This window comes from Salmo salar, chromosome 07 (assembly GCF_965601325.2).
Source record: "Salmo salar chromosome 07, fSalSal1, whole genome shotgun sequence".
NCBI classification, from domain to species: Eukaryota; Metazoa; Chordata; class Actinopteri; order Salmoniformes; family Salmonidae; genus Salmo; species Salmo salar.
This window is the reverse complement of record NC_138297.1, coordinates 76,790,486-76,815,000: the sequence shown is the minus strand read 5'-3', so window position 1 is coordinate 76,815,000 and position 24,515 is coordinate 76,790,486. Positions and strand designations below refer to the sequence as shown.

Genomic DNA, 24,515 nt, shown 5'->3' with positions numbered 1-24,515 from the left:
TGTGAAGTATGTTAATCTGTTTGTGTGTCTGTGTGTGTGTGTGTAGGCGTGTGTGTGTGTGTGTGTGGGTGTGTGTGTGTGTGTGTGTGTGTGTGTGTGTGTGTGTGTGTGTGTGTGTGTGTGTGTGTGTGTTAATCTGTGTGTGAAGTATGTTAATCTGTGTGTGTGTGTGTGTGTGTTAATCTGTTTGTGTGTTACCACATACCACCCTGCATCCCACCGCTGGCTTTAACCAGCAGCAGACCACCCTGCATCCCACCGCTGGCTTTAACCAGCAGCAGACCACCCTGCATCCCACTGCTGGCTTTAACCAGCAGCAGACCACCCTGCACCCCACCGCTGGCTTTAACCAGCAGCAGACCACCCTGCACCCCACCGCTGGCTTTAACCAGCAGACCACCCTGCACCCCACCGCTGGCTTTAACCAGCAGCGGACCACCCTGCACCCCACCGCTGGCTTTAACCAGCAGACCACCCTGCACCCCACCGCTGGCTTTAACCAGCAGCAGACCACCCTGCACCCCACCACTGGCTTTAACCAGCAGCAGACCACCCTGCACCCCACCACTGGCTTTAACCAGCAGCAGACCACCCTGCATCACACCGCTGGCTTTAACCAGCAGCAGACCACCCTGCATCCCACCGCTGGCTTTAACCAGCAGCAGACCACCCTGCATCCCACCGCTGGCTTTAACCAGCAGCAGACCACCCTGCATCCCACCGCTGGCTTTAACCAGCAGCAGACCACCCTGCATCCCACCGCTGGCTTTAACCAGCAGCAGACCACCCTGCATCACACTATACAAAAGGACACACATTTCTCCTGTTTCAGCCCTGTCCAGCTGGATGACTGTTCTGTGTGTTGTGTTTCAGCCCTGTCCAGCTGGATGACTGTTCTCTGTGTTGTGTTTCAGCCCTGTCCAGCTGGATGACTGTTCTCTGTGTTGTGTTTCAGCTCTGTCCAGCTGGATGACTGTTCTCTGTGTTGTGTTTCAGCCCTGTCCAGCTGGATGACTGTTCTCTGTGTTGTGTTTCAGCCCTGTCCAGCTGGATGACTGTTCTCTCTGTGTTGTGTTTCAGCCCTGTCCAGCTGGATGACTGTTCTCTGTGTTGTGTTTCAGCTCTGTCCAGCTGGATGACTGTTCTCTGTGTTGTGTTTCAGCTCTGTCCAGCTGGATGACTGTTCTCTGTGTTGTGTTTCAGCCCTGTCCAGCTGGATGACTGTTCTCTGTGTTGTGTTTCAGCCCTGTCCAGCTGGATGACTGTTCTCTGTGTTGTGTTTCAGCTCTGTCCAGCTGGATGACTGTTCTCTGTGTTGTGTTTCAGCCCTGTCCAGCTGGATGACTGTTCTCTTGTGTTGTGTTTCAGCTCTGTCCAGCTGGATGACTGTTCTCTGTGTTGTGTTTCAGCCCTGTCCAGCTGGATGACTGTTCTCTGTGTTGTGTTTCAGCCCTGTCCAGCTGGATGACTGTTCTCTGTGTTGTGTTTCAGCCCTGTCCAGCTGGATGACTGTTCTCTGTGTTGTGTTTCAGCCCTGTCCAGCTGGATGACTGTTCTCTGTGTTGTGTTTCAGCCCTGTCCAGCTGGATGACTGTTCTCTGTGTTGTGTTTCAGCCCTGTCCAGCTGGATGACTGTTCTCTGTGTTGTGTTTCAGCTCTGTCCAGCTGGATGACTGTTCTCTGTGTTGTGTTTCAGCTCTGTCCAGCTGGATGACTGTTCTCTGTGTTGTGTTTCAGTCCTGTCCAGCTAGATGACTCTGTGTTGTGTTTCAGCCTGTCCAGCGGATGACTGTTCTCTGTGTTGTGTTTCAGCCCTGTCCAGCTGGATGACTGTTCTCTCTGTGTTGTGTTTCAGCCCTGTCCAGCTGGATGACTGTTCTCTTGTGTTGTGTTTCAGCCCTGTCCAGCTGGATGACTGTTCTCTGTGTTGTGTTTCAGCCCTGTCCAGCTGGATGACTGTTCTCTGTGTTCTGTTTCAGCCCTGTCCAGCTGGATGACTGTTCTCTGTGTTGTGTTTCAGCCCTGTCCAGCTGGATGACTGTTCTCTGTGTTGTGTTTCAGCCCTGTCCAGCTGGATGACTGTTCTCTGTGTTCTGTTTCAGCTCTGTCCAGCTGGATGACTGTTCTCTGTGTGTTGTGTTTCAGCCCTGTCCAGCTGGATGACTGTTCTCTGTGTTGTGTTTCAGCCCTGTCCAGCTGGATGACTGTTCTCTGTGTTGTGTTTCAGCTCTGTCCAGCTGGATGACTGTTCTCTGTGTTGTGTTTCAGCTCTGTCCAGCTGGATGACTGTTCTCTGTGTGTTGTGTTTCAGCTCTGTCCAGCTGGATGACTGTTCTCTGTGTTGTGTTTCAGCCCTGTCCAGCTGGATGACTGTTCTCTGTGTTGTGTTTCAGCTCTGTCCAGCTGGATGACTTTGAAGCGTACCTCAAAGACATGAGCAAAGACTCCGCCTACAAGTTTTCTCTGCAGTTTGAGGTAGTTTTCTGATGACCTAATGATACACAGAAACATGTTATACCTGGATTAGATATATGATCATATTATACCTGGATAATGTTATACCTGGATTAGATATATGATCATATTATACCTGGATCATGTTATACCTGGATTAGATATATTATATCCTGGATCATGTTATACCTGGATTAGATATATGATCATGTTATACCTGGATTAGATATATGATCATATTATACCTGGATTAGATATATGATCATGTTATACCTGGATTAGATATATGATCATGTTATACCTGGATTAGATATGATTATACCTGGATCATGTTATACCTGGATTAAATATATGATCATGTTATACCTGGATTAGATATATGATCATGTTATACCTGGATTAGATATATGATCATGTTATACCTGGATTAGATATATGATCATGTTATACCTGGATTAGATATATGATCATATTATACCTGGATTAGATATATGATCATGTTATACCTGGATTAGATATATGATCATGTTATACCTGGATTAGAATATATGATCATGTTATACCTGGATTCATGTTATACCTGGATTAGATATATGATCATGTTATACCTGGATTAGATATATGATCATGTTATACCTGGATTAGATATATGATCATATTATACCTGGATTAGATATATGATCATGTTATACCTGGATTAGATATATGATCATGTTATACCTGGATTAGATATATGATCATATTATACCTGGATTAGATATATGATCATGTTATACCTGGATTAGATATACCTGGATCATGTTATACCTGGATTAGATATATGATCATGTTATACCTGGATTAGATATATGATCATATTATACCTGGATTAGATATATGATCATGTTATACCTGGATTAGATATATGATCATGTTATACCTGGATTAGATATTGTGTTTGAGTCGTCGCTCATGGCCTGTCATGTGTCTGTCATGTTGTAGGAGCTGAAGAGCGTAGGTCTGGATCTTTCCCATGATGCAGCAGACCTGCCAATCAACAGACCCAAGAACCGCTACACCAACATCCTGCCATGTGAGTGACCCAGACACTACGCCATATATAACAGCACACCAACATCCTGCCATGTGAGTGACCCAGACACTACACCATATATAACAGTACACCAACATCCTGCCATGTGAGTGACCCAGACACTACGCCATATATAACAGTACACCAACATCCTGCCATGTGAGTGACCCAGACACTACACCATATATAACAGCACACCAACATCCTGCCATGTGAGTGACCCAGACACTACGCCATATATAACAGCACACCAACATCCTGCCATGTGAGTGACCCAGACACTACGCCATATATAACAGCACACCAACATCCTGCCATGTGAGTGACCAGGGGGACCATATATAACAGCACACCAACATCCTGCCATGTGAGTGACCCAGACACTACGCCATATATAACAGCACACCAACGTCCTGCCATGTGAGTGACCCAGACACTACGCCATATATAACAGCACACCAACATCCTGCCATGTGAGTGACCAGGGGGACCATATATAACAGCACACCAACATCCTGCCATGTGAGTGACCAGTGCCATGTATGCTGGTTAATCTGTAGAAACAGGAAACAGATACCTGATGAGTACTGAATAGAACCATGACTTTCCCCAGATGACTTCAGCAGAGTGAAGCTGATCTATTTACATAACGACGAGGGATCCGACTACATCAACGCCAACTACATACCAGTAAGTACCAGTGCATACCAACTACATACCATTACATACCAACTACATACCAGTAAGTACCAGTGCATACCAACTACATACCATTACATACCAACTACATACCAGTAAGTACCAGTGCATACCAACTACATACCATTACATACCAACTACATACCAGTAAGTACCAGTGCATACCAACTACATACCATTACATACCAACTACATACCTGTAAGTACCAGTGCATACCAACTACATACCATTACATACCAGCTACATACCAACTACATACCAGTAAGTACCAGTGCATACCAACTACATACCAGTAAGTACCAGTGCATACCAACTACATACCAGTAAGTACCAGTGCATACCAACTACATACCAGTAAGTACCAGTGCATACCAACTACATACCATTACATACCAACTACATACCAGTAAGTACCAGTGCATACCAACTACATACCATTACATACCAACTACATACCAACTACATACCATTACATACCAACTACATACCAACTACATATCATTACATACCAACTACATACCATTACATACCAACTACATACCAACTACATACCATTACATACCATTACATACCAACTACATACCAGTAAGTACCATTACATACCAACTACATACCATTACATACCAACTACATACCATTACATACCAACTACATACCAGTAAGTACCAGTGCATACCAACTACATACCATTACATACCAACTACATACCAGTAAGTACCAGTGCATACCAACTACATACCACTACATACCAACTACATACCAACTACATACCATTACATACCAACTACATACCAACTACATACCATTACATACCAACTACATACCAGTAAGTACCAGTGCATACCAACTACATACCATTACATACCAACTACATACCAACTACATACCATTACATACCAACTACATACCATGGCATACCAACTACATACCAGTAAGTACCAGTGCATACCAACTACATACCATTACATACCAACTACATACCATTACATACCAACTACATACCATTACATACCAACTACATACCAGTAAGTACCAGTGCATACCAACTACATACCATTACATACCAACTACATACCAACTACATACCAACTACATACCATGACATACCAACTACATACCATTACATAGCAACCACATACCAACTACATACCAGTAAGTACCAGTGCATACCAACTACATACCATTACATACCAACTACATACCAGTAAGTACCAGTGCATACCAACTACATACCATTACATACCAACTACATACCAACTACATACCAACTACATACCATTACATACCAACTACATACCATTAAATACCAACCACATACCAACTACATACCATTACATACCAACTACATACCAGTAAGTACCAGTGCATACAACTACATACCATTACATACGAACTACATACCAACTACATACCAGTAAGTACCAGTGCATACCAACTACATACCATTACATACCAACTACATACCAGTAAGTACCAGTGCATACCAACTACATACCATTACATACCAACTACATACCAACTACATACCAACTACATTTCATTACATACCAACTACATACCAGTAAGTACCAGTAAGTACCAACTACATACCATTACATACCAACTACATACCAGTAAGTACCAGTGCATACCAACTACATACCATTACACACCAACTACATACCAACTACATACCATTACATACCAACTACATACCAGTAAGTACCAGTGCATACCAACTACATACCATTACATACCAACTACATACCATTACATACCAACTACATACCAGTAAGTACCAGTGCATACCAACTACATACCATTACATACCAACTACATACCAACTACATACCATTACATACCAACTACATACCAGTAAGTACCAGTGCATACCAACTACATACCATTACATACCAACTACATACCAACTACATACCAACTACATACCATTACATACCAACTACATACCATTACATACCAACCACATACCAACTACATACCATTACATACCAACTACATACCAGTAAGTACCAGTGCATACCAACTACATACCATTACATACAAACTACATACCAACTACATACCAGTAAGTACCAGTAAGTACCAACTACATACCATTACATACCAACTACATACCAGTAAGTACCAGTGCATACCAACTACTTACCATTACATACCAACTACATACCAACTACATACCATTACATACCAACTACATACCATTACATACCAACCACATACCAACTACATACCATTACATACCAACTACATACCAGTAAGTACCAGTGCATACCAACTACATACCAGTAAGTACCAGTGCATACCAACTACATACCATTACATACCAACTACATACCAACTACATACCAACTACATACCATTACATACCAACTACATACCAGTAAGTACCAGTGCATACCAACTACATACCATTACATACCATTACATACCAACTACATACCATTACATACAACCACATTACATTACATATTAACTACATACCATTACATACCAACTACATACCAACTACATACCATTACATACCAACTACATACCAGTAAGTACCAGTGCATACCAACTACATACCATGACATACCAACTACATACCAACTACATACCAGTAAGTACCAGTGCATACCAACTACATAACATTACATACCAACTACATACCAACTACATACCAACTACATACCAACTACATACCAGTAAGTACCAGTGCATACCAACTACATACCATTACATACCAACTACATACCATTACATACCAACCACATACCAACTACATACCAGTAAGTACCAGTGCATACCAACTACATACCATTACATACCAACTACATACCATTACATACCAACTACATACCATTACATACCAACTACATACCAGTAAGTACCAGTGCATACCAACTACATACCATTACATACCAACTACATACCAACTACATACCAACTACATACCATTACATACCAACTACATACCATTACATACCAACCACATACCAACTACATACCATTACATACCAACTACATACCAGTAAGTACCAGTGCATACCAACTACATACCATTACATACGAACTACATACCAACTACATACCAGTAAGTACCAGTGCATACCAACTACATACCATTACATACCAACTACATACCAGTAAGTACCAGTGCATACCAACTACATACCATTACATACCAACTACATACCAACTACATACCATTACATACCAACTACATACCATTACATACCAACTACATACCAGTAAGTACCAGTAAGTACCAACTACATACCATTACATACCAACTACATACCAGTAAGTACCAGTGCATACCAACTACATACCATTACATACCAACTACATACCAACTACATACCATTACATACCAACTACATACCAGTAAGTACCAGTGCATACCAACTACATACCATTACATACCAACTACATACCATTACATACCAACTACATACCAGTAAGTACCAGTGCATACCAACTACATACCATTACATACCAACTACATACCAACTACATACCAACTACATACCATTACATACCAACTACATACCAGTAAGTACCAGTGCATACCAACTACATACCATTACATACCAACTACATACCAACTACATACCAACTACATACCATTACATACCAACTACATACCATTACATACCAACCACATACCAACTACATACCATTACATACCAACTACATACCAGTAAGTACCAGTGCATACCAACTACATACCATTACATACGAACTACATACCAACTACATACCAGTAAGTACCAGTGCATACCAACTACATACCATTACATACCAACTACATACCAGTAAGTACCAGTGCATACCAACTACATACCATTACATACCAACTACATACCAACTACATACCATTACATACCAACTACATACCATTACATACCAACTACATACCAGTAAGTACCAGTAAGTACCAACTACATACCATTACATACCAACTACATACCAGTAAGTACCAGTGCATACCAACTACATACCATTACATACCAACTACATACCAACTACATACCATTACATACCAACTACATACCAGTAAGTACCAGTGCATACCAACTACATACCATTACATACCAACTACATACCATTACATACCAACTACATACCAGTAAGTACCAGTGCATACCAACTACATACCATTACATACCAACTACATACCAACTACATACCATTACATACCAACTACATACCAGTAAGTACCAGTGCATACCAACTACTTACCATTACATACCAACTACATACCATTACATACCAATTACATACCATTACATACCAACCACATACCAACTACATACCATTACATACCAACTACATACCAGTAAGTACCAGTGCATACCAACTACATACCAGTAAGTACCAGTGCATACCAACTACATACCATTACATACCAACTACATACCAACTACATACCAACTACATACCATTACATACCAACTACATACCAGTAAGTACCAGTGCATACCAACTACATACCATTACATACCATTACATACCAACTACATACCATTACATACAACCACATACCATTACATACTAACTACATACCATTACATACCAACTACATACCATTACATACCAACTACATACCATTACATACCAACTACATACCAGTAAGTACCAGTGCATACCAACTACATACCATTACATACCAACTACATACCAACTACATACCAGTAAGTACCAGTGCATACCAACTACATACCATTACATACCAACTACATACCAACTACATACATTACATACCAACTACATACCAGTAAGTACCAGTGCATACCAACTACATACCATTACATACCATTACATACCAACTACATACCATTACATACCAACCACATACCAACTACATACCAGTAAGTACCATTACATACCAACTACATACCATTACATACCAACTACATACCATTACATACCAACTACATACCAGTAAGTACCATTACACACCAACTACATACCAGTACATACAACTACATACCAACTACATACCATTACATACAACCACATACCATTACATACTAACTACATACCATTACATACCAACTACATACCATTACATACCAACTACATACCATTACATACCAACTACATACCAGTAAGTACCAGTGCATACCAACTACATACCATTACATACCAGCTACATACCAACTACATACCAGTAAGTACCAGTGCATACCAACTACATACCATTACATACCAACTACATACCAACTACATACCATTACATACCAACTACATACCAGTAAGTACCAGTGCATACCAACTACATACCATTACATACCATTACATACCAACTACATACCATTACATATCAACCACATACCAACTACATACCAGTAAGTACCAGTGCATACCAACTACATACCATTACATACCAACTACATACCATTACATACCAACTACATACCATTTCATACCAACTACATACCAGTAAGTACCATTACACACCAACTACATACCAGTACATACAACTACGTACCAGTGCATACCAACTACATACAAACTACATACCAGTAAGAACCAGTACATACCAACTACATACCAGTACATACCAACTACATAGCAGTAAGTGTCTGCTAACTATCATTGGTCAATGTAGGATCTGGTCAATACAGTGAACACAGCAAATACAGGGACCAGAGAGATCACAGGCATGATGCCATCCTCTCCCCCTCCAGGGTTATAAACCACCCAGAGAGGAGAGGGTAAATCACCACCCAGGGCCCTCTGCCTGAGACCTGAACCATAACCCTGGTTTTCTCCCTCTATAGGGTTATAACTCACCACCCAGGGTCCTCTGCCCTCTGCCTGAGACCTGAACCTCAACAGTACCCATAACCCTGGTTTCTCCCTCTATAGGGTTATAACTCACCACCCAGGGTCCTCTGCCCTCTGCCTGAGACCTGAACCATAACCCTGGTTTCTCCCTCTATAGGGTTATAAATCTCCCAGAGAGTACATCACCACCCAGGGCCCTCTGCCTGAACCTCAACAGTAACCCTGGTTTCTCCCTCTATAGGGTTATAAATCCCCCAGAGAGTACATCGCCACCCAGGGCCCTCTGCCTGAACCTCAACAGTAACCCTGGGTTTCTCCCTCTATAGGGTTATAAATCCCCCAGAGAGTACATCGCCACCCAGGGCCCTCTGCCTGAGACCTGAACCATAACCCTGGGTTTCTCCCTCTATAGGGTTATAAATCCCCCAGAGAGTACATCGCCACCCAGGGCCCTCTGCCTGAGACGAGGAACGACTTCTGGAACATGGTCCTGCAGCAGAAGAGCCGCGTCATTGTGATGCTGACCCAGTGTAATGAGAGACGCAGGGTGAAGTGTGACCACTACTGGCCGTTCACAGATGAGCCGGTGGCCTACGGAGAGATCAGTGTTGAGATGCTGTCCGAGTCAGAGTCACCAGAATGGACCATACGGAACTTCAGACTGGGATATGTGAGTGGATCTACAGCGTTACATGATGAACAAAACGACAAATGATTTCAAAGTTTAACAAAACAAAACACTGATTTCAAAGTTTAACAAAACAAAACATCACTAGTTGCACGAGAACTACTTTTAACAATTTACGCTGAACATGTGTTATTTAGTATTTTATGTAAAAGACCAGATTAAATCTAAAATAGTCTGATGGGTGATTAAAAATTTTAGTCATTTAGCAGACGCTCTTATCCAGAGCGACTTACTGTAGTGAATGCATACATTTCATTTCATGCGTTTGTGTTTTTTGTACTGGCCCCCCGTGGGTTTCGAACCCACAACCCTGGCGTTGCAAACACCATGCTCTACCAACTGAGCTACAGGGAAGACATTATCACTTGTGAGTGATACCTAGCATAAGAAACAATGTCTTTTTTTGTTGCGACTTGTTCGAGTCATAGTCGCACACCTCATGTAGCCTAGCCCATAGACCTACAGTTGAAGTCGGAAGTTTACATACACCTTAGCCAAATACATTTAAACTCAGTTTATCACAATTCCTGACATTTAATCCTAGTAAAAATTCCCTGTCTTAGGTCAGTTAGGATCACCACTTTATTTTAAGAATGTGAAATATCAGAATAATAGTAGAGAGAATGATTTATTTCAGCTTTTATTTCTTTCATCACATTCCCAGTGGGTCAGAAGTTTACATGCACTCAATTAGTATTTGGTAGCATTGCCTTTAAATTGTTTAACTTGGGTCAAACGTTTTGGGTAGCCTTCCACAAGCTTCCCACAATAAGTTGGGTGAATTTTGGCCCATTCCTCCTGACAGAGCTGGTGTAACTGAGTCAGGTTTGTAGGCCTCCTTGCTCGCACACACTTTTTCAGTTCTGCCCACAAATGTTCTATTAGGATTGAGGTCAGGGCTTTGTAATGGCCACTCCAATACCTTGACTTTGTTGTCCTTAAGCCATTTTGACACAACTTTGGAGTATGCTTAGGGTCATTGTCCACTTGGAAGACCCATTTGCGACCAAACTTTAACTTCCTGACTGATGTCTTCAGATGTTGCTTCAATATATCCACATAATTTTCCTTTCTCATGATGCCATCTATTTTGTGAAGTGCACCAGTCCCTCCTGCAGCAAAGCACCGCCACAACATGATGCTGCCACCCCCGTGCTTCACGGTTGGGATGGTGTTCTTCGGCTTGCAAGCCTCCCCCTTTTTCCTCCAAACATAACGATGGTCATTATGGCCAAACAGTTCTATTTTTGTTTCATCAGACCAGAGGACACGATCTTTGTCCCCATGTGCAGTTGCAAACCGTAGTCTGGCTTTTTTATGGCGGTTTTGGAGCAGTGGCTTCTTCCTTGCTGAGCGGCCTTTCAGGTTATGTCGATATAGGACTCGTTTTACTGTGGATATAGATACTTTTGTACCTGTTTCCTCCAGCATCTTCACAAGGTCCTTTGCTGTTGTTCTGGGATTGATTTGCACTTTTCGCACCAAAGTACGTTCATCTCTAAGAGACAGAATGCGTCTCCTTCCTGAGCGGTATGACGGCTCCGTGGTCCCATGGTGTTTATACTTGCGTACTATTGTTTGTACAGATGAACGTGGTACCTTCAGGTGTTTGGAAATTGCTCCCAAGGATGAACCAGACTTTTGGAGGTCTACAATTTATTTTCTGAGGTCTTGGCTGATTTCTTTTGATTTTCCCATGATGTCAAGCAAAGAGGCAGTGAGTTTGAAGGTAGGCCTTGAAATACATCCGCAGGTACACCTCCAATTGACTCAAATGATGTCAATTAGCCTATCAGAAGCTTCTAAAGCCATGACATCATTTTCTTGAATTTTCCAAGCTGTTTAAAGGCACAGACAACTTAGTGTATGTAAACTTCTGACCCACTGGAATTGTGATGCAGTGAATTATAAGTGAAATAATCTGTCTGTAAACAATTGTTGGAAAAATTACTTGTGTCGCACACAAAGTAGATGTCCTAACCGACTTGCCAAAACTATATAGTTTGTTAACAAGAAATTTGTGGAGTGGTTGAAAAAATGAGTTTTAATGACTCCAACCTAAGTGGATGTAAACCTCCGACTTCAACTGTATATGGGTCAAAACTATTTATAAAATTTAACAAAATAAAAACTATTTTGAGATATCAATATGAATATTTTTTGTGCTGAGCATTAACTGAAATGTCTGTTATTTTCCGTTTTTTAAGCAACTAATTGACCGACATCCATTAAATGATTTGTTCCGTTTCCTTATTTTCTTTGTTGGTGTGAGCTCAATGCAGTTCCTCCGGAGATAAATCAATTCAAGCCCGAACTGATAATGTAATGATCGTAGCATAGCTGTGTTCTGACTAGAGATAATGTATTGATCGTAGCATAGCTGTGTTCTGGCTAGAGATAATGTAATGATCGTAGCATAGCCACGTTCTGACTAGAGATAATGTATTGATCGTAGCATAGCTGCGTTCTGACTAGAGATAATGTGATAATCGTAGCATAGCCATGTTCTGACTAGAGATAATGTAATGATCGTAGCATAGCTGTGTTCTGACTAGAGATAATGTAATGATCGTAGCATAGCCACGTTCTGACTAGAGATAATGTAATGATCGTAGCATAGCCGTGTTCTGACTAGAGAGATAATGTAATGATCGTAGCATAGCTGTGTTCTGACTAGAGATAATGTAATGATCGTAGCATAGCTGTGTTCTGGCTAGAGATAATGTAATGATCGTAGCATAGCTGCGTTCTGACTAGAGATAATGTAATGATCGTAGCATAGCTGCGTTCTGACTAGAGATAATGTAATGATCGTAGCATAGCCGTGTTCTGACTAGAGATAATGTATTGATCGTAGCATAGCTGTGTTCTGGCTAGAGATAATGTAATGATCGTAGCATAGCCACGTTCTGACTAGAGATAATGTATTGATCGTAGCATAACTGTGTTCTGGCTAGAGATAATGTAATGATCGTAGCATAGCCACGTTCTGACTAGAGATAATGTATTGATCGTAGCATAGCTGTGTTCTGACTAGAGATAATGTAATGATCGTAGCATAGCTGCGTTCTGACTAGAGATAATGTAATGATCGTAGCATAGCTGTGTTCTGACTAGAGATAATGTAATGATCGTAGCATAGCTGTGTTCTGACTAGAGATAATGTAATGATCGTAGCATAGCTGTGTTCTGGCTAGAGATAATGTAATGATCGTAGCATAGCCACGTTCTGACTAGAGATAATGTAATAATCGTAGCATAGCCACGTTCTGACTAGAGATAATGTAATGATCGTAGCATAGCTGCGTTCTGACTAGAGATAATGTAATGATCGTAGCATAGCCACGTTCTGACTAGAGATAATGTAATGATCGTAGCATAGCTGCGTTCTGACTAGAGATAATGTAATGATCGTAGCATAGCTGTGTTCTGACTAGAGATAATGTATTGATCGTAGCATAGCTGTGTTCTGACTAGAGATAATGTAATGATCGTAGCATAGCTGTGTTCTGACTAGAGATAATGTAATGATCGTAGCATAGCCACGTTCTGACTAGAGATAATGTAATGATCGTAGCATAGCTGTGTTCTGACTAGAGATAATGTAATGATCGTAGCATAGCCGCGTTCTGACTAGAGATAATGTAATGATCGTAGCATAGCCGTGTTCTGACTAGAGAGATAATGTAATGATCGTAGCATAGCCGCGTTCTGACTAGAGATAATGTAATGATCGTAGCATAGCCATGTTCTGACTAGAGATAATGTATTGATCGTAGCATAGCCACGTTCTGACTAGAGATAATGTAATGATCGTAGCATAGCCACGTTCTGACTAGAGATAATGTAATGATCGTAGCATAGCTGCGTTCTGACTAGAGATAATGTAATGATCGTAGCATAGCCGCGTTCTGACTAGAGATAATGTAATGATCGTAGCATAGCCGCGTTCTGACTAGAGATAATGTAATGATCGTAGCATAGCCGCGTTCTGGCTAGAGATAATGTAATGATCGTAGCATAGCTGCGTTCTGGCTAGAGATAATGTAATGATCGTAGCATAGCTGCGTTCTGACTAAAGATAATGTAGCATAGCCACATTCTGACTAGAGATAATGTAATGATCGTAGCATAGCCACATTCTGACTAGAGAGCTAATGTATTGATCGTAGCATAGCCGCATTCTGAATAGAGATAATGTAATGATCGTAGCATAGCCACATTCTGACTAGAGATAATGTAATGATCGTAGCATAGCCACGTTCTGACTAGAGATAATGTAGCATAGCCACGTTCTGACTAGAGATAATGTAGCATAGCCACATTCTGACTAGAGATAATGTAGCATAGCCACGTTCTGACTAGAGAGATAATGTAGCATAGCCACGTTCTGACTAGAGAGATAATGTAATGAACATGTAGTCAGATTCTCAGGGCTACATTTTTTTATTTTTTTATTTAACCTTTATTTAACTAGGCAAGTCAGTTAAGAACAAATTCTTATTTTCAATAACAGCCTCCCGGGGAACAGTGGGTTAAACTGCCTTGTTCAGGGGGCAGAACGACCGATTAAATGGCACTAGATGGGATCTCAGGGTCTGACACCTAGAGGTCTAAATGACACTAGATGGGATCTCTGGGTCTGACACCTAGAGGTCTAAATGACACTAGATGGTATCTCTGGGTCTGACACCTAGAGGTCTAAATGACACTAGATGGGATCTCAGGGTCTGACACCTAGAGGTCTAAATGACACTAGATGGGATCTCTGGGTCTGACACCTAGAGGTCTAAATGACACTAGATGGGATCTCAGGGTCTGACACCTAGAGGTCTAAATGACACTAGATGGTATCTCTGGGTCTGACACCTAGAGGTCTAAATGACACTAGATGGGATCTCAGGGTCTGACACGTAGAGGTCTAAATGACACTAGATGGGATCTCTGGGTCTGACAGGAGACTCGTAGAGGTCTAAATGACACTAGATGGTATCTCTGGGTCTGACAGGAGACTCGTAGAGGTCTAAATTGGACACTTCCATCAGGATTTTCCAAAAAAATGGTTTGTGTTACAAATGTAAAAAAGCATTTCAAACATCCTTCCTCAGAATTACGTTTATATGTGAGCATGAATTACGTTTATATGTGAGCATGAATTACGTTTATATGTGAGCATTGCCAGATGCAACAGTAATTTGAGTCAAATGTTATAGAGGTGTCCTGCTGCTAGCTAGACCCAGTAGAGAGATGGAGAGATCTGGTGTAATGTAAACATCTGAGCCAAATGTTATAGAGGTGTCCTGCTGCTAGCTAGACCCAGTAGAGAGATGGAGAGATCTGGTGTAATGTAAACATCTGAGCCAAATGTTATAGAGGTGTCCTGCTGCTAGCTAGACCCAATAGAGAGATGGAGAGATCTGGTGTATACTGATCCATCAGCCCTGTCTAACTGCTTGTCTCTCCGTGTTGTCTCCCCCCCCCCTTGCAGGCCGATGAGTCTCAGGACGTCCTCCATCTCAACTACACGTCCTGGCCTGACCACGGCGTCCCCACGGTTAACGCCATCGATAGCGTCCTGAAGTTCGTCCACATCGTCCGCCAGCAAGCCAACCGCACCAAAGAACCCATTGTGGTTCACTGCAGGTACGTACGGGGTCTACCAGGCTCAACCACAGGGGCCGTGCTGTCAAGCTGCTCGCTACCGACCCTCTCTCGGGTAGAAAACTGGGTGTAACGCGGGGGTCGTCTAAAGGAGACCCAAGGTGCAGCGTGGATAGTGCAGCGTGGGTAGTGCAGCGTGGGTAGTGCAGCGTGGGTGGTGCAGCGTGGGTGGTGCAGCGTGGGTGGTGCAGCGTGGATAGTGCAGCGTGGGTAGTGCAGCGTGGGTAGTGCAGCGTGGGTAGTGCAGCGTGGATGGTGCAGCGTGGGTGGTGCAGCGTGGGTGGTGCAGCGTGGGTGGTGCAGCGTGGGTAGTGCAGCGTGGGTAGTGAAGCGTGGGTAGTGCAGCGTGGGTGGTGCAGCGTGGGTGGTGCAGCGTGGGTAGTGCAGCGTGGGTGGTGCAGCGTGGGTGGTGCAGCGTGGGTGGTGCAGCGTGGGTAGTGCAGCGTGGGTAGTGCAGCGTGGGTAGTGCAGCGTGGGTAGTGCAGCGTGGGTAGTAAACACTTCAACAAAAACAACAAATGACCGCCAGGTAAGGTTCACTTTGACAATAAACGGAAAACGACTACCCACAACCCACGCCTAAGTATGGCTTCCAATTAGAGACAACGATAGACAGCTGCCTCTGATTGGGAACCCATACCGGGCCAAAACATAGAAATCTAGAAAACCCAAAACATCCCCGTCGCGCCTGACCTCTTACAAGGGTCAAGACGTGTCACTGGGTTACATTCAATATGACCTCTTACAAGGGTCGAGACGTGTCACTGGGTTACATTCAAAATGACCTCTTACAAGGGTCGAGACGTGTCACTGGGTTACATTCAAAATGACCTCTTACAAGGGTCGAGACGTGTCACTGGGTTACATTCAAAATGACCTCTTACAAGGGTCGAGACGTGTCACTGGGTTACATTCAAAATGACCTCTTACAAGGGTCAAGACGTGTCACTGGGTTACATTCAAAATGACCTCTTACAAGGGTCAAGACGTGTCACTGGGTTACATTCAATATGACCTCTTACAAGGGTCGAGACGTGTCACTGGGTTACATTCAATATGACCTCGGTGGATGTAAAACTCAGCAAAAAAAATCGGTAAAACAAGCAAACGTCAATTATTATTATTATTTTTTTAAGTATTAAAAGCTTGTATCACAACTGGCCGTGATTGGGTGAGCCATAGGGGCGGGGCACAATTGGCCCAGCATCGTCTGGGTTTGGCCCGGTGGAGGCCGTCGCTGTAAATAAGAATTTGTTCTTAACTGACTGGCCTAGTTGAATAAAGGTTAAATATAATAAAACATGTGTTTGACCAATTCAGTTCTGCTCTGTTTGTATCAAATGATCTAAAGGAAATGTCTCTCCACAGTGCTGGTATCTCTCCACAGTGCTGGTATCTCTCCACAGTGCTGGTATCTCTCCACAGTGCTGGTATCTCTCCACAGAGCTGGTGTCTCTCCACAGAGCTGGTGTCTCTCCACAGAGCTGGTATCTCTCCACAGTGCTGGTATCTCTCCACAGTGCTGGTATCTCTCCACAGTGCTGGTATCTCTCCACAGTGCTGGTGTCTCTCCACTAACATGATGTTGTGTTCTCTCCACAGTGCTGGTGTCTCTCCACAGTGCTGGTATCTCTCCACAGTGCTGGTATCTCTCCACAGTGCTGGTATCTCTCCACAGTGCTAGTGCCTCTCCACAGAGCTGGTGTCTCTCCACAGTGCTGGTATCTCTCCACAGTGCTGGTATCTCTCCACAGTGCTGGTATCTCTCCACAGTGCTGGTATCTCTCCACAGTGCTGGTATCTCTCCACAGTGCTGGTATCTCTCCACAGTGCTGGTATCTCTCCACAGTGCTAGTGCCTCTCCACAGAGCTGGTGTCTCTCCACAGTGCTGGTATCTCTCCACAGTGCTGGTATCTCTCCACAGTGCTGGTATCTCTCCACAGTGCTGGTATCTCTCCACTAACATGATGTTGTGTTCTCTCCACAGTGCTGGTGTGGGCCGGACAGGGACCTTCATAGCTCTGGACCGTCTGATGCAGCACATCAGAGAACACGAGTTTACTGACATCCTGGGGATGGTGTCTGAGATGAGGTCCCATCGACTCTCCATGGTCCAGACGGAGGTAAGAGACAGTAGGGTTAGTAGGGTTAGGATCTGATCTGAGATGAGGTCCCATCTTCTCTCCATGGTCCAGACGGAGGTCAGAGACAGTCCCAGTGGGGTTGAGGGTTAGTAGGGTTAGGATCTGATCTGAGATGAGGTCCCATCTTCTCTCCATGGTCCAGACGGAGGTAAGAGACAGTAGGGTTAGTAGGGTTAGGATCTGAGATGAGATGAGGTCCCATCTTCTCTCCATGGTCCAGACGGAGGTAAGAGACAGTAGGGTTAGTAGGGTTAGGATCTGATCTGAGATGAGGTCCCATCTTCTCTCCATGGTCCAGACGGAGGTCAGAGACAGTCCCAGTGGGGTTGAGGGTTAGTAGGGTTAGGATCTGAGATGAGATGAGGTCCCATCTTCTCTCCATGGTCCAGACGGAGGTCAGAGACAGTAGGGTTAGTAGGGTTAGGATCTGAGATGAGATGAGGTCCCATCTTCTCTCCATGGTCCAGACGGAGGTCAGAGACAGTCCCGGGGTTGAGGGTTAGTAGGGTTAGGATCTGAGATGAGATGAGGTCCCATCTTCTCTCCATGGTCCAGACGGAGGTCAGAGACAGTAGGGTTAGTAGGGTTAGGATCTGATCTGAGATGAGGTCCCATCTTCTCTCCATGGTCCAGACGGAGGTAAGAGACAGTAGGGTTAGTAGGGTTAGGATCTGAGATGAGATGAGGTCCCATCTTCTCTCCATGGTCCAGACGGAGGTAAGACTCTGTCCCCTTTCCCCTCAGACTGAGGTACTGTAGGGACCCATCTGGGCTCTGGTCAGAACTAGTGCACTATATAGGGAATAGGACTGTGGTCAGAACTAGGGCACTATATAGGGAATAGGGCTCAGGTCAGAACTCTAGTGCACTATATAGGGAATAGGGCTCAGGTCAGAACTAGTGCACTATATAGGGAATAGGGCTCAGGTCAGAACTAGGGCACTATATAGGGAATAGGGTGCCATTTCAGACACACTTATGCACTGTCACTGAAACATTCGTCTGTTGACGTTCTTCCTGTATGATGTCACTTCCCGTAGGAGCAGTATGTGTTCATCCACCAGTGTGTCCTGCTCATGTGGAAGAAGAAGACGCAGTCCCTCGCCAGTGATGTCATCTACGAGAACATCAGCAAGTCCTAGTGACCGCCCCCTGCACAACGTAAGAATCTATAGGGGCCCCTCTGAGTCTATAGGCGCCCCTCTGAGTCTATAGGCGCCCCTCTGAGTCTATAGGCGCCCCTCTGAGTCTATAGGGCGCCCCCCTGAGTCTATAGGGGCCCCCCTGAGGCTATAGGAGCCCCTCTGAGTCTATAGGCGCCCCTCTGAGTCTATAGGGGCCCCTCTGAGTCCATAGGGGCCCCTCTGAGTCCATAGGGGCCCCTCTGAGTCCATAGGCGCCCCTCTGAGTCTATAGGCGCCCCTCTGAATCTATAGGCGCCCCTCTGAGTCCATAGGCGCCCCTCTGAGTCCATAGGCGCCCCTCTGAGTCTATAGGCGCCCCTCTGAGTCTATAGGCGCCCCGCTGAGTCTATAGGAGCCCCGCTGAGTCTATAGGAGCCCCTCTGAGTCTATAGGCCCCCCTCTGAGTCTATAGGCGCCCCACTGAGTCTATAGGAGCCCCGCTGAGTCTATAGGAGCCTCTATAGGCGCCCCTCTGAATCTATAGGCCCCCCGCTGAGTCTATAGGAGCCCCGCTGAGTCTATAGGAGCCTCTATAGGCGCCCCTCTGAATCTATAGGCGCCCCCCTGAATCTATAGGAGCCCCTCTGAGTCGATAGGCGCCCCTCTGAGTCTATAGGCGCCCCTCTGAGTCTATAGGCGCCCCTCTGAGTCTATAGGCGCCCCTCTGAGTCTACCCTCTCTGAATCCACAGCCACCTTCTCTGAATCCACAGCCACCTTCTCTGAATCCACAGCCACCTTCTCTGAATCCACAGCCACCTTCTCTGAATCCACAGCCACCTTCTCTGAATCCATAGCCACCTTCTCTGAATCCACAGCCACCTTCTCTGAATCCACAGCCACCTTCTCTGAATCCACAGCCACCTTCTCTGAATCCCCAGCCACCTTCTCTGAATCCCCAGCCATCTTCTCTGAATCCCCAGCCACCTTCTCTGAATCCCCAGCCACCTTCTCTGAATCCCCAGCCACCTTCTCTGAATCCCCAGCCATCTTCTCTGAATCCACAGCCACCTTCTCTGAATCCATAGCCACCTTCTCTGAATCTATAGCCACCTTCTCTGAATCCCTTCAGTTCTATGCTAACCCTATTCTGAGCAGGTCCCTACGCTAGCAGTTCAATGCTAACCCTATTCTGAGCAGGTCCCTACGCTAGCAGTTCTATACTAACCCTATTCTGAGCAGGTCCCTACGCTAGCAGTTCTATGCTAACCCTATTCTGAGCAGGTCCCTACGCTAGCAGTTCTATGCTAACCCTATTCTGAGCAGGTCCCGACGCTAGCAGTTCAATACTAACCCTATTCTGAGCAGGTCCCTACGCTAGCAGTTCAATACTAACCCTATTCTGAGCAGGTCCCTACGCTAGCAGTTCAATGCTAACCCTATTCTGAGCAGGTCCCTACGCTAGCAGTTCAATGCTAACCCTATTCTGAGCAGGTCCCTACGCTAGCAGTTCAATGCTAACCCTATTCTTCCTGTTGCAGGTCCCTACGCTAGCAGTTCAATACTAACCCTATTCTGAGCAGGTCCCTACGCTAGCAGTTCAATGCTAACCCTATTCTGAGCAGGTCCCTACGCTAGCAGTTCTATACTAACCCTATTCTGAGCAGGTCCCTACGCTAGCAGTTCTATGCTAACCCTATTCTGAGCAGGTCCCTACGCTAGCAGTTCTATGCTAACCCTATTCTGAGCAGGTCCCTACGCTAGCAGTTCTATGCTAACCCTATTCTGAGCAGGTCCCTACGCTAGCAGTTCTATGCTAACCCTATTCTGAGCAGGTCCCTACGCTAGCAGTTCTATGCTAACCCTATTCTGAGCAGGTCCCTACGCTAGCAGTTCAATACTAACCCTATTCTGAGCAGGTCCCTACGCTAGCAGTTCAATACTAACCCTATTCTGAGCAGGTCCCTACGCTAGCAGTTCAATGCTAACCCTATTCTGAGCAGGTCCCTACGCTAGCAGTTCTATGCTAACCCTATTCTGAGCAGGTCCCTACGCTAGCAGTTCTATGCTAACCCTATTCTGAGCAGGTCCCTACGCTAGCAGTTCAATGCTAACCCTATTCTTCCTGTTGCAGGTCCCTACGCTAGCAGTTCTATGCTAACCCTATTCTGAGCAGGTCCCTACGCTAGCAGTTCTATACTAACCCTATTCTGAGCAGGTCCCTACGCTAGCAGTTCTATGCTAACCCTATTCTGAGCAGGTCCCTACGCTAGCAGTTCAATGCTAACCCTATTCTTCCTGTTGCAGGTCCCTACGCTAGCAGTTCAATACTAACCCTATTCTGAGCAGGTCCCGACGCTAGCAGTTCAATACTAACCCTATTCTGAGCAGGTCCCTACGCTAGCAGTTCAATACTAACCCTATTCTGAGCAGGTCCCTACGCTAGCAGTTCAATACTAACCCTATTCTGAGCAGGTCCCTACGCTAGCAGTTCTATGCTAACCCTATTCTGAGCAGGTCCCTACGCTAGCAGTTCTATGCTAACCCTATTCTGAGCAGGTCCCTACGCTAGCAGTTCAATACTAACCCTATTCTGAGCAGGTCCCGACGCTAGCAGTTCAATACTAACCCTATTCTGAGCAGGTCCCTACGCTAGCAGTTCAATGCTAACCCTATTCTGAGCAGGTCCCTACGCTAGCAGTTCAATGCTAACCCTATTCTGAGCAGGTCCCTACGCTAGCAGTTCAATGCTAACCCTATTCTGAGCAGGTCCCTACGCTAGCAGTTCAATACTAACCCTATTCTGAGCAGGTCCCTACGCTAGCAGTTCAATACTAACCCTATTCTGAGCAGGTCCCTACGCTAGCAGTTCAATACTAACCCTATTCTGAGCAGGTCCCTACGCTAGCAGTTCTATGCTAACCCTATTCTGAGCAGGTCCCTACGCTAGCAGTTCAATACTAACCCTATTCTGAGCAGGTCCCTACGCTAGCAGTTCTATGCTAACCCTATTCTGAGCAGGTCCCTACGCTAGCAGTTCAATGCTAACCCTATTCTGAGCAGGTCCCTACGCTAGCAGTTCAATACTAACCCTATTCTGAGCAGGTCCCTACGCTAGCAGTTCTATGCTAACCCTATTCTGAGCAGGTCCCTACGCTAGCAGTTCTATACTAACCCTATTCTGAGCAGGTCCCTACGCTAGCAGTTCTATGCTAACCCTATTCTGAGCAGGTCCCTACGCTAGCAGTTCAATGCTAACCCTATTCTGAGCAGGTCCCTACGCTAGCAGTTCTATGCTAACCCTATTCTGAGCAGGTCCCTACGCTAGCAGTTCTATGCTAACCCTATTCTGAGCAGGTCCCTACGCTAGCAGTTCTATGCTAACCCTATTCTGAGCAGGTCCCTACGCTAGCAGTTCTATGCTAACCCTATTCTGAGCAGGTCCCTACGCTAGCAGTTCTATGCTAACCCTATTCTGAGCAGGTCCCTACGCTAGCAGTTCTATGCTAACCCTATTCTGAGCAGGTCCCTACGCTAGCAGTTCTATGCTAACCCTATTCTGAGCAGGTCCCTACGCTAGCAGTTCTATGCTAACCCTATTCTGAGCAGGTCCCTACGCTAGCAGTTCTATGCTAACCCTATTCTGAGCAGGTCCCTACGCTAGCAGTTCAATACTAACCCTATTCTGAGCAGGTCCCTACGCTAGCAGTTCAATGCTAACCCTATTCTGAGCAGGTCCCTACGCTAGCAGTTCTATGCTAACCCTATTCTGAGCAGGTCGCTACGCTAGCAATTCAATACTAACCCTATTCTTCCTGTTGCAGGTCGTGACATCACTCAAACTCCCGTGCTTCAGGCATCCCGTTCTCTACCGAGACGCGTTTCATCATGGATACAAAACAACAACACAACAACAACAACATGAACGCAGAATGTTTTGACTAATCTAACAACATGAAGATGGATTGGAGTTTTTATTTTTAATTGGTGTTAGATAGGTGAAGGAGTCTTGTTCACTGAATCAGACGGACCCAGGAGTTCTGGCCCTATGAAGGTCGATGTGGTGTTTTATCTCCTCTTCAACCTTCAGCAGAACTACAACTGACAGAGACGTGGGGAACCGGGGTTGGTCGGGACAGGAAGCATGACCCCTCTGAGTGACGACGGAAGGGTCTCTTTATTAAAGGACAAAATAGCTTGTTTAGAAGGAGTGTGGAGCCCGTCCTTCACACAGCGACCCAGTGGAACTGAACTGAGAGTGGTTCCCAGCTCAGACACCGTCTCCAGCTGCAACAGTCTTCACTCTCAGACACCGTCTCCAGCTGCAACACATCTCAGACACCGTCTCCAGCTGTAACAGACTTCACATCTCAGACACCGTCTCCAGCTGCAACACATCTCAGACACCGTCTCCAGCTGCAACAAACTTCCCATATCAGACACCGTCTCCAGCTGCAACACCTCTCAGACACCGTCTCCAGCTGCATCACATATCAGACACCGTCTCCAGCTGTAACAAACTTCCCATATCAGACACCGTCTCCAGCTGCAACAGACTTCATATCTCAGACACCGTCTCCAGCTGTAACACATCTCAGACACCCTCTCCAGCTGCAACACCCCTCAGACACCGTCTCCAGCTGCAACAAACTTCCCATCTCAGACACCGTCTCCAGCTGTAACACATATCAGACACCGTTTCCAGCTGCAACAGACTTCCCATCTCAGACACCGTCTCCAGCTGCAACAGACTTCCCATCTCAGACACCGTCTCCAGCTGCAACACATCTCAGACACCGTCTCCAGCTGCAACACATCTCAGACACCGTCTCCAGCTGTAACACATCTCAGACACCGTCTCCAGCTGCAACAAACTTCCCATCTCAGACACCGTCTC

The 24,515-nt window shown here is 44.9% G+C and overlaps 1 protein-coding gene across 4 annotated transcripts in view; it reads left to right on the top strand.

Annotated features, from left to right (window-relative positions):
• ptpro (protein tyrosine phosphatase receptor type O) overlaps nucleotides 1–23,921 on the top strand; it is a 129,791-nt gene extending 105,870 nt beyond the window's left edge. For all 4 annotated transcript variants that reach the window (XM_082978126.1, XM_082978124.1, XM_082978123.1 and 1 more), the window contains 8 exons: nucleotides 2,394–2,475; nucleotides 3,436–3,526; nucleotides 4,140–4,216; nucleotides 10,414–10,671; nucleotides 16,178–16,332; nucleotides 18,339–18,474; nucleotides 19,536–19,656; nucleotides 23,443–23,921. In XM_082978126.1, the coding sequence (XP_082834252.1) occupies nucleotides 2,394–2,475; nucleotides 3,436–3,526; nucleotides 4,140–4,216; nucleotides 10,414–10,671; nucleotides 16,178–16,332; nucleotides 18,339–18,474; nucleotides 19,536–19,637 (901 nt within the window). In that variant the 3' untranslated portion in view covers nucleotides 19,638–19,656; nucleotides 23,443–23,921. The remainder of the gene's footprint in view (nucleotides 1–2,393; nucleotides 2,476–3,435; nucleotides 3,527–4,139; nucleotides 4,217–10,413; nucleotides 10,672–16,177; nucleotides 16,333–18,338; nucleotides 18,475–19,535; nucleotides 19,657–23,442) is intronic.
• Nucleotides 23,922–24,515: the final 594 nt, after the last annotated feature.